The following is a 19,168-nucleotide window of genomic DNA, read 5'->3' as shown; positions in this document are numbered from 1 at the left end:
TCTTTTGCCTGAGCACAAAGAGAAGGAAATATTATTTACATTGTGTGACGGATGGTGCAAAAACATAAGGGAAATAAATACTGTTTTTTGTAGTGAATTTTACCCAAAAAAATTGACTGGCATACATAATATTGCTGAAGCTAATTGCAAACATCATACGCGAATTGTGAGAAGGTGATGAGGTAATTGTTTTCTCACCTGAGCCTCCTTGTTGAAAACTTTTCATTTGTGGAGAGCCAAAAGATTTAAGAGGGGGGAAGATCTCACAGGAAGTGTTTACGGCATTAATGGATCAATACCCAAAGATTAGCTCCGGGAAAGTCATCGAAAATATATACTTTTTTCCGACACTTTTGAAAGCAGGGTTAAATGTCTGATTTGAGGATAATGAACTCTTATGAGGATGTTAAACACACAGATGAGGATGTTTTTTAATGGCCGTTGTTTCAAAGAGGGGGATTAGGAGGTAGCAGTATTGATATTTAACCAATGTTTTGGCCGATTATATAGGTACTATAGCCTCTTGGAAGAATATTCCTTGTGTGGATTTAGATGTTTACAAATGTTGTGCAATCGTCTTATTCTGCAGGATTGAGAATATTTATGATCACAAAGAAACCGTTACCTGTATATCATTCTGTGTAAGAACTCTTCAGAAAAAAAAGAAAAAAAAAATTCCGCAATACTAAATCAATAATGACAAAATGCTGAAAAATCAACATGTTTTTGCACTCTGGCCATAAACTATTGTCATCAGAGCAGCACCATGTAATTAAATATGATACTGTATGTGCTGAATGAAAAATGAGTGGGAAATAGCAGTATTTGGCAGTTAAATCCTGTTTTTTTCTCTCTTTTTGAGTTTGTGTTTAGTTGGAGATTTTGTGCATCAGCGAGATAACTGACTGATACACATTGGTCACAAACACTCAGGTGTCTTCAGATCAAGGCGATAATATTAGATAAAACTGGGACGCTTATTTTCAGTTTTGGGGGGCAGTTTTGTGTTGCCTGGTATTGATCTATGGTTTTAAAAATCGAAAAAGATTTCTTTATACCAAGAAAGACTCTTATTTTATTGTGTGGCAGATCGGATGACTTCTCTTCATAGGGAGAAAAAAACATATTGCGTAATATCCCTGTTTAGTCATGGAGTCAAGTGAAAATGGAGATAAAGGATTTAATGGAGAAGCGGAGAGTGGAGATAATGAGACTCATGTGGAAGACTCCGAGAGTTCCACTTTGTTATCCTCTTCCACGCCTGCGGAAGATGAGGGTGGAAATTTAGTTCAGGGAGAGTATAGGGGCAAATTCCAGGTCACCCCAGCCATTGTAGTCCATGAGGTGGGGATAGATCAGAATGGTAAACCGTACAAGGTGGATATTGATGAGGAGCATGGTAAATATATCCTTGAATAATCTTGTGTGGATAGTAAGGTGGATATGTATGATGATTTTGGTTATTATAATATCCTTTGGTAAAAAAAATGTGAATTATAAGTGAGTGGATATATTGATGTTGAGAAGGGTAATAATACATAATACAGCTTATAATATTTTTGTGGATAGTAACTGGATATTTAAGATGACCATGGTAAAAATTTCCTTTTATAATCACATGGATAGTTGTGCAAAAAAAGGATGGGGGAGGTTAGGAGAGGGAGGTGGAAGGGGAAATACATGCAAAGTTTGATATGATATATTAGGTATGACATATTGTTTTGAAAATATTTTAGATGATAAAGGTGTTAAATGTTATCTCTATGGTATGAGGAAATCGAGGGTACAATGTGTACTTATCTACTACATGTATAATGTAAAATGCAGTCAGATATTTGTATGGCTGTAAAAATATTTTCTGAATTTGAATTTTTAAAAAAAAGTTGATGTTAGACAAAATTTAGCATCCATTAAGTAAACATATATGCAGGTGAGAGCTTGATATGCTAAAGAAAGGATGGCATCTATTAATATAGTCCTCTGAAATTTGAATCACAATACTCGGAATCAAATTCAAGTTAAATGGATGCAATAAATGGAGTTTTAAATATCATATGTTAAAAAAATATAGAATAATTGTTAATGACTTAAAATTCACAGATATTGAAAATGGAATTGATTTTCTATTTTCTTTAGGCAGGCCAAGTAGACACAGATCTTAAATAAAAAGTATGTTGTATTGCATGAGTTATATATATGCTAAGATACTTTGTGAGGAAGTTTGAGATATGCAGTGACCCGTGACAAGTTGCATCATTTAAGTTCCATTAAACCACATGTAATTAATACCAGAAAAGTGTTCTAAGTGACCTTTCAAGATATTATCTGACAACAATAAACCTTGAGAGTAACAAAACAAATTTAAATATGATCATTTTTATGATAAAGTAAAATGCAGTGTAGTTTTTGCTGTAAACAATTATGTTGCACTGAATAAAGACCCCCAAATGAGTTCAACAAAGCCACCTTTTTGACACAGAGCAATTTCTTCACTGTTTGTAAAGATGTTTTATTTTATTTCTCAATTCATTGGTTGTTTTGACCAGGAACACAGAACAACAGCAGTGAAATATAAACATGCAGATTTTTTTTTTCTTGACATATCTTGTTATCTCTTGTCTCAGTAATGAATATGTGCAGGGTTTCATTCCTCAAGAATGTTTTCAGAGTAAAAGTATGTAATATGTACATACAGCCAAACATGCATCAAACAAGCATGCTATAGTGAATTGACACTTATGATAGCCAAGTGATTTTCATTCTCCATGTTTTCAAAATTTGTTAACAGATACATTTGTATAACAAATTACATTTATAAGGAAGCAAAATCTTCCCTCCGTGGCACTTGGTTTTAAGCATGTTCGACTGTATTTGATATCTGCGTATCACGAACAAGATGTACCTGGTACAGACGAAGTCTTGCAGCAGATCTAGAGACATGTGAAACACACACTTTTCTTAGAGATTAAACAATGGAAGTCAATTAAGCAGATGAAATGCACTTTTAAATGATAAAAAAGATGAACAATGCAAGTCTATAAGATTCCAATAATTAGTACATCAGATGACAAGACAAACAGTGTATGGCAATTGGTGCAAGCGAATTTGTTTTTCTTTTCTTTCTCTTATTTGTTAGTTCTTTTGTTTGTATTTTGATAATTTTGACATAAAAGCAGGTGAGAACAATAGGGAAAGGCTTGCAGTCTTTATTCAGTTATACCAAAGAGAAAATCTAGAAGGTTCAGGAGTCTTGGATTGCAATGTTTGTTGATGCCAAGAACTAATTGCCTTGGAGAACACACAGTGTTTGTACTAAATGCAGAAAGCAGACTAAAGGCTTGATTTAAGCATGCTCAAAACTTGTTAATAATGTCATTTTTTGTATGTTATGTCGCACTCAGTGTGAAAATTATGAATTATAAAGATGTAATTGAAGCTGAAACTTTATTGATCTTTTCTGCATGGTCAGATGTTTAAGGTTCTTGAGAGTGGGGTTCAGATTTGAATTTTCATGTCTCTATTAACAAGCGTTGTTTTAGGAATTGGAAATTATATTCTCATTTAGTTAATAAGTTACAGTGAATGCTTTGATGATCATGCAACTTTAAGTTGAAGTCCTCCATTGCTAAGTGACATTCATACTAAAGTCTCAGATATTGAGCAAATATTTAATATTAACATAGGGTTCCAGGTGAATCATATTTCAAAGCATCAAGGTAAATGTGTCTTTCTCTGTTGTATAACAGTAATTATTTGAGGAGTGGCTTTTTTGCTGAATTCTGCCATTTGCTGCTCATTTTCTGTGTTGTTATTGACAATTTAAAGTTGAACACAATATGACTTTGGGATTCAATATAGACTTAAATGCTATGTTGTACCCTCTTTTTACATTTATTGAAATTAATTTTATTGCACAAACTTTAGATTGCCCCTTAAGTTTGCTCTGCTAACAAGCACTCCAAAACAGTTCTGGAATATTGAAAAGTTTTAATATATATTTAATTAATATGTGATATTTTTAAATAGCTAATTGTTAGTATTGTAATCTTTAGTTGTGCAGAAAATTGAAGTCTTTTTAATTGGTATGTATTAAAAGATGTTAAGAAATTCAAGAAATTGTGTAATTTTTATTTATTTACTAGGATGCCCCTTTTTTCCAACATCAAATATCAAAAAAGCATTAACATCCAAATGTTTGTCTATTATCAAAAGACAAAATTAATTCCAAAAAGATCTGCTAACAGGGGGGATGTTCTTGCATAGAAAGTTTTCTTAAAAATTGAATTCTTTTTCATCCAAATTTCAATTAATATATTTTAAAAATTCAGGTCATTCATACTTTTGTAAATCCGAGCTTATATAAAACTGAAGGGAAAAATTGGTTTATTGGATTAAGATGGATATTTTATTGATGAGTAGTAAGTAATCTGTGAACTGCAGGACAGTATCATTAAGGTCTTCCGTTTCCAACGGAAGACCTTATTGTTTTCGTTCTGTTTCTTTTTCCCTATTATTATTATTATGTCGCCCCGAACGAAGTCGGGGACGACATATTGATATTGTACGCATGTTTTTTTTATCCAGGCTGTTTCTCGGAGATGGCTGGGACAATCTTCCTGAAACTTTCCTTAAAGGACGATCACTGGTTGTAGTTGTGCAGTGAGGTCGTTCAGTTCCAATATGTCTACCGTTGCCATGAAAACCTGTAAAAAGCGACAAATTTTGTCCGAGAGTGTTCTCTCTGGTCCCTTAAACGTTCGTCATGAAACTTTTCTTATTTTAATGATTAGTATCTGTAGTTCTGCAACTCGTATTTAAAATTTTCATATAATCGATTATTGCCATGGAAACCAGGTGAAAGTTAAAATTCTTTAATTTCGATTTTCTCAATAACTACTCAGGCAATCGTTTTCAAACTTTCAATGTTTATTCCTTGCAATGTGTCAAAGTGATTTCTACTTTCAAAATAATTGTAATGAGTCGATCACGGTTGCCATAGAAACGAAACAGAAAAAAAGATTCAGATGTACACATGTGTTCTCCAAGGTCTAGGTCAAAGGGTCAAAGTTCGTCGTATCCAATAAAAGTTCTTTTCACAAGGATTACATATTTGAAATACGAAAGCCCTAGTACTTACCGTTCAAACGTTATGGCTATTTACTATGTTCAAGACGACCCCCCCCCCCCTTTTTTTTGAAGCACACAGCCAAGTAGAATACACAGATATGACATATACAACTTACAAGTAACTTTTTAAAATCTTCATTCATAAAATTCAGTTCCGGTCATGTGATATTTTGCCATCATTCATTCTCCTTCTGTTTTGTCTCTTGAATTTATAAATATTTTATTTTATCTATATAAAAAAAAATAACGATTGTCAGCTGCATTTATTATCATTTCGCGTTTTCTTGTATATCTATCACTTGTATATTATTCATTTCATTAGATAGTGCAAGTATAAATTAAAAAATTGGTACGTCATTTCCATAGTTTTTATTCATTCATAAATTCTTTGATCCGCTCCTGATGGTTCGCAAAGCCTTGATCACCACTGTATACAAAACATTCATCTCGCCGAAAATGTTCATGATTCCGCTAAACTGAGAAAGTTCACACATGATTTATTATCTCATAACACACATCAGCTCTCTGCAATGCAGAAATGCTCGAATTGAAGGGGAAAATTCAGGAGTTATTGATGAGAAAAATGTCGCCCCGAACGAAGTCGGGGACGACATATTGATATTGTACGCATGTTTTTTTTATCCAGGCTGTTTCTCGGAGATGGCTGGGACAATCTTCCTGAAACTTTCCTTAAAGGACGATCACTGGTTGTAGTTGTGCAGTGAGGTCGTTCAGTTCCAATATGTCTACCGTTGCCATGAAAACCTGTAAAAAGCGACAAATTTTGTCCGAGAGTGTTCTCTCTGGTCCCTTAAACGTTCGTCATGAAACTTTTCTTATTTTAATGATTAGTATCTGTAGTTCTGCAACTCGTATTTAAAATTTTCATATAATCGATTATTGCCATGGAAACCAGGTGAAAGTTAAAATTCTTTAATTTCGATTTTCTCAATAACTACTCAGGCAATCGTTTTCAAACTTTCAATGTTTATTCCTTGCAATGTGTCAAAGTGATTTCTACTTTCAAAATAATTGTAATGAGTCGCTCACGGTTGCCATAGAAACGAAACAGAAAAAAAGATTCAGATGTACACATGTGTTCTTCAAGGTCTAGGTCAATGGGTCAAAGTTCGTCGTATCCAATAAAAGTTCTTTTCACAAGGATTACATATTTGAAATACGAAAGCCCTAGTACTTACCGTTCAAACGTTATGGCTATTTACTATGTTCAAGACGACCCCCCCCCCTTTTTTTTGAAGCACACAGCCAAGTAGAATACACAGATATGACATATACAACTTACAAGTAACTTTTTAAAATCTTCATTCATAAAATTCAGTTCCGGTCATGTGATATTTTGCCATCATTCATTCTCCTTCTGTTTTGTCTCTTGAATTTATAAATATTTTATTTTATCTATATAAAAAAAAATAACGATTGTCAGCTGCATTTATTATCATTTCGCGTTTTCTTGTATATCTATCACTTGTATATTATTCATTTCATTAGATAGTGCAAGTATAAATTAAAAAATTGGTACGTCATTTCCATAGTTTTTATTCATTCATAAATTCTTTGATCCGCTCCTGATGGTTCGCAAAGCCTTGATCACCACTGTATACAAAACATTCATCTCGCCGAAAATGTTCATGATTCCGCTAAACTGAGAAAGTTCACACATGATTTATTATCTCATAACACACATCAGCTCTCTGCAATGCAGAAATGCTCGAATTGAAGGGGAAAATTCAGGAGTTATTGATGAGAAAAATTCAGGAGTTATTATGTCGCCCCGAACGAAGTCGGGGACGACATATTGATATTGTACGCATGTTTTTTTTATCCAGGCTGTTTCTCGGAGATGGCTGGGACAATCTTCCTGAAACTTTCCTTAAAGGACGATCACTGGTTGTAGTTGTGCAGTGAGGTCGTTCAGTTCCAATATGTCTACCGTTGCCATGAAAACCTGTAAAAAGCGACAAATTTTGTCCGAGAGTGTTCTCTCTGGTCCCTTAAACGTTCGTCATGAAACTTTTCTTATTTTAATGATTAGTATCTGTAGTTCTGCAACTCGTATTTAAAATTTTCATATAATCGATTATTGCCATGGAAACCAGGTGAAAGTTAAAATTCTTTAATTTCGATTTTCTCAATAACTACTCAGGCAATCGTTTTCAAACTTTCAATGTTTATTCCTTGCAATGTGTCAAAGTGATTTCTACTTTCAAAATAATTGTAATGAGTCGATCACGGTTGCCATAGAAACGAAACAGAAAAAAAGATTCAGATGTACACATGTGTTCTCCAAGGTCTAGGTCAAAGGGTCAAAGTTCGTCGTATCCAATAAAAGTTCTTTTCACAAGGATTACATATTTGAAATACGAAAGCCCTAGTACTTACCGTTCAAACGTTATGGCTATTTACTATGTTCAAGACGACCCCCCCCCCCTTTTTTTTGAAGCACACAGCCAAGTAGAATACACAGATATGACATATACAACTTACAAGTAACTTTTTAAAATCTTCATTCATAAAATTCAGTTCCGGTCATGTGATATTTTGCCATCATTCATTCTCCTTCTGTTTTGTCTCTTGAATTTATAAATATTTTATTTTATCTATATAAAAAAAAATAACGATTGTCAGCTGCATTTATTATCATTTCGCGTTTTCTTGTATATCTATCACTTGTATATTATTCATTTCATTAGATAGTGCAAGTATAAATTAAAAAATTGGTACGTCATTTCCATAGTTTTTATTCATTCATAAATTCTTTGATCCGCTCCTGATGGTTCGCAAAGCCTTGATCACCACTGTATACAAAACATTCATCTCGCCGAAAATGTTCATGATTCCGCTAAACTGAGAAAGTTCACACATGATTTATTATCTCATAACACACATCAGCTCTCTGCAATGCAGAAATGCTCGAATTGAAGGGGAAAATTCAGGAGTTATTGATGAGAAAAATTCAGGAGTTATTATGTCGCCCCGAACGAAGTCGGGGACGACATATTGATATTGTACGCATGTTTTTTTTATCCAGGCTGTTTCTCGGAGATGGCTGGGACAATCTTCCTGAAACTTTCCTTAAAGGACGATCACTGGTTGTAGTTGTGCAGTGAGGTCGTTCAGTTCCAATATGTCTACCGTTGCCATGAAAACCTGTAAAAAGCGACAAATTTTGTCCGAGAGTGTTCTCTCTGGTCCCTTAAACGTTCGTCATGAAACTTTTCTTATTTTAATGATTAGTATCTGTAGTTCTGCAACTCGTATTTAAAATTTTCATATAATCGATTATTGCCATGGAAACCAGGTGAAAGTTAAAATTCTTTAATTTCGATTTTCTCAATAACTACTCAGGCAATCGTTTTCAAACTTTCAATGTTTATTCCTTGCAATGTGTCAAAGTGATTTCTACTTTCAAAATAATTGTAATGAGTCGATCACGGTTGCCATAGAAACGAAACAGAAAAAAAGATTCAGATGTACACATGTGTTCTCCAAGGTCTAGGTCAAAGGGTCAAAGTTCGTCGTATCCAATAAAAGTTCTTTTCACAAGGATTACATATTTGAAATACGAAAGCCCTAGTACTTACCGTTCAAACGTTATGGCTATTTACTATGTTCAAGACGACCCCCCCCCCCTTTTTTTTGAAGCACACAGCCAAGTAGAATACACAGATATGACATATACAACTTACAAGTAACTTTTTAAAATCTTCATTCATAAAATTCAGTTCCGGTCATGTGATATTTTGCCATCATTCATTCTCCTTCTGTTTTGTCTCTTGAATTTATAAATATTTTATTTTATCTATATAAAAAAAAATAACGATTGTCAGCTGCATTTATTATCATTTCGCGTTTTCTTGTATATCTATCACTTGTATATTATTCATTTCATTAGATAGTGCAAGTATAAATTAAAAAATTGGTACGTCATTTCCATAGTTTTTATTCATTCATAAATTCTTTGATCCGCTCCTGATGGTTCGCAAAGCCTTGATCACCACTGTATACAAAACATTCATCTCGCCGAAAATGTTCATGATTCCGCTAAACTGAGAAAGTTCACACATGATTTATTATCTCATAACACACATCAGCTCTCTGCAATGCAGAAATGCTCGAATTGATGGTGGCATGTCAGATTCGTTTTTCGGTAGAACCTCTAAAATGAAAGTGAAAGAGGGAAATTTCAGAGTTCTCACTGGCGTTACAATACACAAAATAATTCGGCTGATCTTCTTCATAAATTACATTTCCCAAGCTTTTATCATAGGAAAGATACTGCCAATTAACAAGTATGAGGCTCAGTTCAGTACATCTGCCAGATTTCTTTTATGCAAGTCGGCAAATTGAGGAACTTGTAATTTTCCTGCACTACTTTCTTCTCCTACCGATTCTAAAAATAATGAGTGGGATGTACCGAATTAAGGTCTTCCGTTTCCAATGGAAAGGACTGATATAACTCAATGGTTGTTCAAACTTAGCTTATGGACTTTTGTTTTAGTGATGATAAAAATGAAAGTCTTGTCTAATACGGGGCGACATATGCTATTGCCTGCAATAGCAGACTTTCTAGTTTTTATTTTTTTCTTACCGATTTTGTGCACGCGAGTTCTCGGAAATGGCTCAATGGATTTTCATGAAACTTTCAGATCTAATAGATATCGATCTGAACCTTATTGGAATTTTTTTGTATTGAGAACGTCACTTCCGGTCATGAGATATGTACGATTTTCTGATTTTCAGTGGGTCTGCTTGTCCTGGTAACTCCTCCTAAACGACTTGAGATATGGAGTTGAGATTTTCAGTGTAGATAAAGAAAGGATTGTAGAAGTGCCATTTTGAGCCTAGAGCTTTGCAGCGCCAGAGGCACCAACGCTCGCCTGAGTTTAAAAAATAGCTCAAAAATATCTCACGCAATTTGACAACTTTTCGATTATATCTTCTTATCTATAAACATTTTGCTAAAACATACAGAAAAAAAGTTGTTAAGAAATTTACGATCTTTCATTTGAAATGAAGAAAAAAGGGCTGACCCCTCAAATAAGGGGCCTAGAACGGCCAAAAGACTTTCATGTATAACTCTTTCACTATCAACTTTTTGTTAAAAATTACTGAAGCAAAAGTGTTTATCTTAACAACCTGCAACAATATATTGTAAAATTATGATCATATGTTACGTAGTTAGGGGCCATAAGGGGCCGGAATACTGAAACTTTGACACTTCATATCATGAAAAGGGGGAATATTTTGATAAGCAATATTGAACGAAAGATGGTCAGAATAATATTCTAAAAAATATGCATACTTTGAATTTTTGTAAAATGGCCCCATTAAGGACTTATAGGGGTGGCCCCTAAACATTTCCATTCAGCGTATCTCCAAAACGAAAAGAAATCTCTGAATAGGTGTTGAACAAAATGTCTTTGAAATCACAAGACTTTTCATTTCATATCAAGAAAAAGGGGCTGATCCCTCAAATTAGGGGCTCAGAGGGGCCAAAAGTCTAATATCTTTAACTCTTTGATGATCAATATTTTGTGATACATTACAGAATTAAAGGTATTCATCTTAACGATTTGCAACAATATATGATAAATTTTGGAACATATGTTGCGTAATAAGGGGTCATAAGGGGCCAGATTGTCAAATCTTTGACGCTTTATATCTCAAAAAGGGGGAATATTTTGATAAGCAATATTGAACAAAAGTTGGTCGGAATAAAGTTCTAAACAATAAATATACTTTGAATTTTTTTAAAACGGCCCCATTAAGGACCTTGAGCGATGGCCCCTTAATATTCCCATTCAGCATATCTCCACAATGAAAATAAATCTCTAAATAAGTGTTGAACAAAATATCTTCAAAATCACAAGACCTTTCATTTGATATCAAGAAAATGGGGCTGACCCCTCAAATTAGGGGCTCAGAGGGGCCAAAAGTCTTTCATCTATAACTCTATAATGATCAATTTTCCTTCATACATTACTGAAGCAAAGGTATTCATGTTAACGATTTGCAACATTATATGGTAAAATTTGGATCATATCATACGTAATTAGGGGTCACAAGGGGCCAGAATGTCAAATCTTTGACGCTTTATATCTCAAAAAGAGGGAATATTTTGATAAGCAATATTGAACAAAAGATGGTCAGAATAATGTTCTTAACAATATGCATACTTTGAATATTTGAAAAACGGACCTATTAAGGACTTTTAGGGGTGGCCCCTAAATATTTCCATTTAGCATATCTCAACAACGAATAGAAATCTCTGAATAAGTGTTGAACAAAAAATCTTCAAAATCACAAGACCTTTCATTTGATATCAAGAAAAAGGGGCTGATCCCTCAAATTAGGGGCTCAGAGGGACGAGAATTCTTTTATGTATAACTCTCTAATGATCAATATTTTGTGATACAACAAATCTTCAAAATCACAAGACCTTTCATTTGATATCAAGAAAAAGGGGCTGACTCCTTAAATTAGGGACTCAGAGGGGCCAAATGTCTTGCATCTGTACCTCTTTAATGATCAATATGTTGTAATACATTAAAGAAGCATAGATATTCATCTTCACGATCTGCAACAATATATTATAAAATTTGGTCATATATCTTACGTAATAAGGGGTCGCAAGGGGCCAAAATACTATATTTTTTATGCTTTACGTCTCGAAAAGGGGGAGTATTTTTATAAGCCATATTGAACAAAAGATGTTCGGAAAATCGTGATAAAAATCAGAAACTTTAAATTTAATGAAGGAAAACTTAATGTCATTCTCTTTTAACGAATATCTCAGTCAAAATCACATCTCATCTTATCGAGAAATTCAACGGAAGACCTACTCGTTGCTTGCAACGAGATCTCATCTAGTTATATATATGATTTCATATGCAAGTCTTTGACCATATCGCTACACTGATCATGTAATGCAAATATGGTACAATTTCCAGCGCAAGATTTTCTGGGCATGGTTGGTAACAAAGTATATATATATGTCTAGAATTAGGGAGTGAAAGATGGTTGATTGACCAGTGATGGAAAGTGGAGAAATTCACCCCAACCATGCACAGAAAATCTTGTGTCGTAAATTGCACCATATTTGCTTTACAGAAAAAAGCATTGTGGTCAGACTGAAATATAAAAACCGTAAATGCTACAGTTCTGCGGTTAGTAATTTGTGAAAGTGTAACGTACATTAAGATAATTAATTAACAGTAAAAATTATTACAAAAAAGGCAGGCTCATATAAGCATATTAAACAAAAGGCTTAATAAGGTCTTAATTAGCCTTTCCTAAGAAATATTTGACATACTTACAATTTTTGTGTATATAGCCAGATCTCCCTGAATTTCAGGATTTCCATTCTGTTTCGAAATCTGTTTTATTATCATAAGATAATACTGAAGCTAAAAGGTGCTTTTAATATTGTTCATATATATAAGCGTGCAGTTGTTAAGCATATTAAATTAAGGAATAACTGTCTAATTTTTTTGTTTCATGATGTGATCAATCAAGTGACTAGCGTGATAATTTACATAAACGCTGAAGGCATTTATATCCATAAAATTATCAGGCAAGCCAATCGATTGATCACTGTCATGAAACCAAAAAATCTTACAGTTATTCCTTGTATTTATGCTCTTTGTCATGTGCTACAAACCCCGCTTCTGTCTCTATTTGTCCCAGTAGTCCCTCGCATGATTTTTTTAAACTGCGCTTATTAGTGGACTAGATTTATGGAGAAATAAGGTATTTTTGCAATTTGTAATTTTATCTGGGACAAAGACAATTGGGAATTAAATCTTTAACAATGCATGACTAGATGCCCAACTATACAAATACAAACATTGCAGTTAATTATTAAAATATTATGGACTCCTTCTTGTCTAAAGTGTTAGCTTCACTAAAGACATTTTTTCTGTAAATACATGTATAGCAATGAGTATAAATTTAAATTTTCTGTATTCAAGTAAAAAAAATCTGCATTAAAGTCAAATCTTGCAGACAAAATTGATGGAAATTAAACAATAGAAAACATCTGTTTAAACAGGCAGGTATGTGATTAAATGTATTTTATGGTATAATAAGAAGGATTGCATATGTATATTTTACCAGAATTCTTCATTATTTTGGGACATTTATCTTAATAATCCCAAGTGCAAATAAAAGTGATTTGAAGGATTATTATTGTGATAATAAGATGATAGCATGTTGAAATGATACATAATGGTACTCTAAAGGGTCTCTGACCAAGGTAACAATGGTCCTATAAATACTATTGTATGTACTACAGTATAACATGCCTATAGCAAACACACTTATAATGAATTGACACTTACAGCGAAGTGATTTCCATTCTCCATGACTTAAAGATACATTGTAAAAATAGATACATGTATATAACAAACTATATGCTTATGAAGCAAATTCCTCCTTCCCTGGTAGTTTCTTATAATCATGTTTTACTGTATTTGGAGAGCAAGGATCCCTTCAATAATATTAAAGACACAAATGAAAGAGGCAAACTGGAAAAGAACTGTTTGACTCTCTGGAGAATGCTTAGTTTACAGAACACTTGGCCTTTTTATTGATAGGTGGAAAGGAAGTGTCCATCAGTCATTGACTATAAAATTGTCTCTTAGCACTCCATGGTGGAAACAATTGGCTTTTTCCATATCATAATGGAAAGCAATGATGGATCAATGCTTTCAATTTTGTTTAAATATATTTCAGTAAATAATGGTTATTGGAATGGAATCAAATGACTAAGGTTTCATTTTGAAAGAGATTGATTGAATTTGAACTTTATATTAGTTATTTCAGCCTGCCCAGATCTATGCTTTTCTTTGACTGGTTTTCACAAATTTTGAGAAAAGAAATAATTGGTCCAGAAATTATAATTTCTCTACAGGGATAGCATAATTTTGATACATAGTTGCTGCCATATAATTTGTAGAATCTTTATGTATTGCCATATTACTAAGAGCACTCTTAAGGGATTGACTGCTGACAATTTTTTCTCAAATCCAGTACCCTATTCTTGTACTCCTACAAGTTAGAGCCTCAGTTAATGTCCCTACTCCCTAGTAGTCCCTACGCTCCTTATATATATGACTCAGCGCCAAGTCAAAAATATCTCGCAGTGAACCTCTAGCATTCTTGGTTCTTTATCCTTATGTCACAGATCCAGTACTCCTGGACATATATATAGTAAGTTAAATTAAATGGATTACCGGTACAGACGATATAATCATTTGCTTAATTAATTGCATTCCATAAAAGAAGTAATTAGCCTTAAAATTGAACTAAAAGTTTTCTGAGGTACTAATTAACTTGAACCTTTGAAAATAGAATTATATTAATATAACCAAAAAAAAAAAATGGTTTCAAGCTTATATATAGAGCATTTGTGAGGAATTTGAACTTTCAAATTAATGCATTGTATTCGTAATCATTTTAAAGAAACGTTTTTTTTTTTCAAAAAAAAAATTTCAGACTTTTTGATCCCATTTTGTGTTTAATTTCTTTTTTATGATGATTGTCTCAGCCAAAGAAGTAATTAAAGTTTTTTTCCTTTGAGTAGAAGAAACATCTTCTTGCAGCTCTATTTGATTGTATCGTATACTTAGGCCTATTCTGGTTACTCTATTTATGAATAATTTAGAACTTTCGAAAAGAAGTTACTGTATGTACATCTTGCACTTGCTGATCTTAGTGAAAAATTCAGTTGTACCGTACAAATAATTGTAGAATAAATTAAATGTACACATCAGGCTGCCGTTTCAATGAAATTAAATAAGCATTTAGCAAAATTCTCCTCATCCTCCCTTTTATGTTTAAAATAAGATATTTTTTTCCCTCTCGTTTTCCAAAACAAAATATTCAATATGACATATACGTACATGTATCGTATATAAATAAAGAAAAGTGCAGAATGTTTATAAGTATGCATAAATTGAAAGAAAATGAAACAAAGTGAGTTATCAATTTGAATGAGTAAGCTACTGACAAACAAGTTGATGAAACAAGTGTTTGCTCAGCTATTGCTCTGCTCCTGATTTGTATTGTTTGAATGGACTTTTGAGCTTGAATACTGTTTGTTATATATCCTATTTCATTTGGAGTCTTGCAAACTGAAATTCACCAAGAATATTTGCAAAGAAAAAATGTCAGCTGAATTATCCTAACAGCCATAGACATTGCCTTTTAACCCAAATACTGCATTAATTTGATACAACATCTGGTAATATGATTTCATTACAGGAAATAAAATCCTTCTGAATAGACAGTTCAATTTGATACATCAAAGTATATTATCGCACAACTGATATTATTAAGTTACTAAACAATATCATTCCATCCAGCATGGCTACCATTTCCATCTGATTTTCTTTTTTGCACTTTATAGTGTCTCAGGAAAATACCAGCCTGTTGTCGGGGGTAAATGCAATGATTATATAACTAACTCTAATTGCTACGTATATGTAATTATTATTCTAAATAAAATCCCAATTTCTGTGTGTAATGTCAAATCTAGCTGGTTAAAAAATAACAAATGTGGAAAAAGCAGACTTGATACTGACAAAGGTTTTTCCTCTTCCTAAAGTGACATTATTTGCTTAATTCTTTGATTAATATATTTGCTGACTTTTCTGAATCATATGTGGGCAAGCTTAAACAATGTACCTATAAATCTATAATGCTGTGAAAACAAGACATTGTTTATGTAGTATTAATTTATAATGAATCCATGATTCAAGACCCATAGCTATAGCTGAAAAACTCTGAGCTTATATTACAATGTGCCTTTCTTAATTGTAATAAACAAGTTAATTTTCTGAAAGGTTTTGATTGAGCCAAAATATTTATTGGTTCAGAATGTTTTTTCACAAAACATCATTTACAGTTGAACTTCACTATCTTGAACACTAATATCTCAAATGCCATGGATGTTAATTTCAGAGCTATTTAGAAGTCCCAAACTGTTAATTTTCTATGAATTTATCCCATGATATCTCAGATCCTTAAAAATATTTTTGAAGTTTGTTTTTTTTTGAGGTCTCATTGAGTTAGAAAAAATCAAGGTTTGACTGTAAAGCATTGACTGTTATGTTTGACTTTCTGGGAAGGTGGAATGGAATAGGGAGACGGTGGTTGAACTCCAGACTATCAATTAGCCTGAAACCCAACAGATATATCCAGTATAACAAACCGTGTGAAATTTTCCCATAGAAATATTTTACTCCATTATCCATGCATTCTGGGAGTGCAGTGCACACTATAACACCACTTTGTGCCTATAATCCCGCTGATGCCGAAACTGCTATTATATGACAGTTCACCTTATTTTGATGTTTCTGATGGGGCTCGTGGTTTCTGCTGTTTTGTTAATCGCAAGAGAATTAGATGTGTATTGAAGCAGTAACTTGAAAGCATTGTGGGATCAGCGATGCTTTAGTTTTTTCTCTTCGTTGCTGCTCAGTAGCCAGACGAATTGTGAATCACACCCTGTTTTGCAGGGATGATTCTTTTAATTACCATGATGTTCTCTTAATAATAAAAAAATATATTTTTCGCCAGCTATAGAGTTTCATATTAAGGGACAATTCTGAGCTTCTGGGCACTTTTGGACAGTATTTGATTGGGTAAACCCAAATCTTATAAATTGCAAATATCGAACTTACATTAATTTGTGTTTTTTAAGACTTAATTTTTTTGTATGAATTATATGAAAATAAATATTACAGAATAAATTTTTCCTCCATGCATAAATCACATACTTAAGAACTAATACCCTCAATTCCTGCTATGAAATTTCTTTTAAAATGCTTATTAATATAAGTGTCAAAGTTTAAGGTGCTTTAAGTTATTCAAGTAATTTATGATTTCATCAATTTCACTCAGCTGGCTGCATGCATGAAAATAAAACCAAGAATTGAATGATCATTGACAGCTTGATCAAAATAGTAAAGAATGTGTGAAGATATTTTTCAGAAATGGAAATTAAAATGAAATAAAGTGCTGTATTAAGATTTTTTTTCAAACAGTATTATGCATGAAATAAATTTAATCAAAAAAAAAAAAAAAGTATTTTGACTTTTTTCTTTTTGTTAAATTTTAGGTGAGGACAATTCTCGTAATTTGGACAACAATCCTTTGGCCAGCAATGATGAACTGGAATCTCCCTACTCCCAGCAGATGGAGCTGTATGCAGTAAGTTACCGTCACATCCAATTTATCTAAGGTTTAAATTGGTCTCAATCCCAGTTAGTGGTGCCATATTCATGCATATTTATGTCACGTACACCAAAGTGTAAAACTGTGAAATATTCAAGTACAGTGTTATTAGCCAATTTTATTTGGCGCGCCAAGTAACAATGTATCTGCAGTTTGACTTTATAATGTGTATAACTTTATAATGGGCTTAACTAAAACACTTATTAAATTATTTCATAGCTAATAGTCATTATTTTTAAAATATGTAAACTACCTTTCACAAAAATTTAGAGATGCGTGGGTAAAATTTATTATTTGTATCAGCAAATTTGATTTGTAGGAATTCTTAAGAGACTTGATGTATCTTCAAGTTGTATCTTGTAGGATGATCTGCACGAAAGAGGAAAAATCTCTCAAATTCTTAACCGCATTGCCAATTACCAAGGTGGTGTGGAGCCCAATATCAGCGAAAATTACAAGTCCAGACCAAAGACGGTACGTGGAACTGTAAATAATAGATGTTTTGATAGAGTATTTTTGGGCGTCATTAAATCGCGGACGCCCCTCAGAAATGAAACATGAAGATGAACAAATGGAATTTTAAAGTAGTTCTCTTACATTTTCTTTTAACAGAAGTGTTGGGTGATATGATATTTATCAAGCCTACCAACTTTTCGATATTTGAATTATTTTAGACAAATTTTTGTCTTCAGCAGTAAGATATGTTGATATTGATTTTATTCTTTAACCACTAAAGCTATTATATAGACTTTTTTGTAAGCATCTGAATCGGCAAGGTTTTCATGAAGTGATGACTTATACCAAATCAGCAGTTTCTCAAACTGATACGACCTTGAGCCTAGCTTTAGTCATAGAATATTATAAAAATAGTGGTCATAAATTTATTCAAAAACTTTCCCATTACAGACAAAAATTTTGGTTTAATGTGTTATCTCAATTCCATTTGGAGGTATTTGGGGAGTTATAAAACAAGTGGTTGATAGATTTATTGTCTGGATCTGGTATTGAATCTTGATTTTTCTCTTAGGCTCAAATTGATTCTGCCAGCTTATTTATTCATGTGCAAAGAAAGCAAGAAATTTTAGGGGGGCTTACCACAACATGTAGAGAACCTCTCTGTTTGCACTCTGTTAGGTCGATAAACTTTTGAACTGCATATTGGTAGTAACTTATTTATTTAAAAATAAAATAGCAGCTCTCGATCTGGAATGATATTGAAGTTTTTGATACATTTTGGTCACGGGAATGATCCCTCTTAATCTATCTCTTTTTAGGGCTTAGAACAGGTAGTCAAATGTTGTTTTATTCACCATCCCATGATTTTTAGCATGACAATTACTTAATTTTTTGAGCCTATTTGAATCCATTTTTTGAAACATACATGCTCTTGTCTTTTGGCACAGTCTAAAACTTGGCATGTAATTGAAGCTGTGTCACCAAAATATTGTTGCATCAATTTTTTTCTTTGTATGAAAGAAGGCTATTTAAATTTTCTATCCCAAATTGAAATGAAAATGAAATCAAATAAATGATGATTCCTTGGGGTTAATTAAGTTATACGTTAAAGAAAAGCAAAAGTAGATGTTCCATGTCTTCATAGTTTTTTAAAATAACATTTTAAAAGGTATTGTGAAAATTTTAAGTCTTATAGATTATTTTTAAAATAATAAAACAGTTAAGGTTGATCTGAAGGTGAGTGTTATGTCATAGAAGATAATAAAGTGCAAGTCTGATTTTATGCTAGCTGGGAAAAAAAGACTTTTCATGGTCATACTTTGGCTTT

General features: G+C 32.9%; 1 protein-coding gene across 1 annotated transcript in view; it reads left to right on the top strand.

Moving 5' to 3' along the window:
• Positions 1-534: 534 nt before the first annotated feature.
• Positions 535-19,168, top strand: part of LOC134235303 (solute carrier family 12 member 4-like) — a 35,741-nt gene continuing 17,107 nt past the window's right edge. Inside the window, exons 1-3 of the mRNA XM_062717433.1 lie at positions 535-1,399; positions 17,270-17,361; positions 17,749-17,871. Coding sequence (XP_062573417.1) covers positions 1,150-1,399; positions 17,270-17,361; positions 17,749-17,871 — 465 coding nt within the window. The 5' untranslated portion in view covers positions 535-1,149. The remainder of the gene's footprint in view (positions 1,400-17,269; positions 17,362-17,748; positions 17,872-19,168) is intronic.

This window comes from Saccostrea cucullata, unplaced genomic scaffold, assembly GCF_032062105.1.
Source record: "Saccostrea cucullata isolate Sc308-1 unplaced genomic scaffold, CSIRO_AGI_Scuc_v1 ctg634, whole genome shotgun sequence".
Lineage (NCBI taxonomy): Eukaryota > Metazoa > Mollusca > Bivalvia > Ostreida > Ostreidae > Saccostrea > Saccostrea cuccullata.
This window is presented reverse-complemented; position numbering and strand designations above follow the sequence as displayed.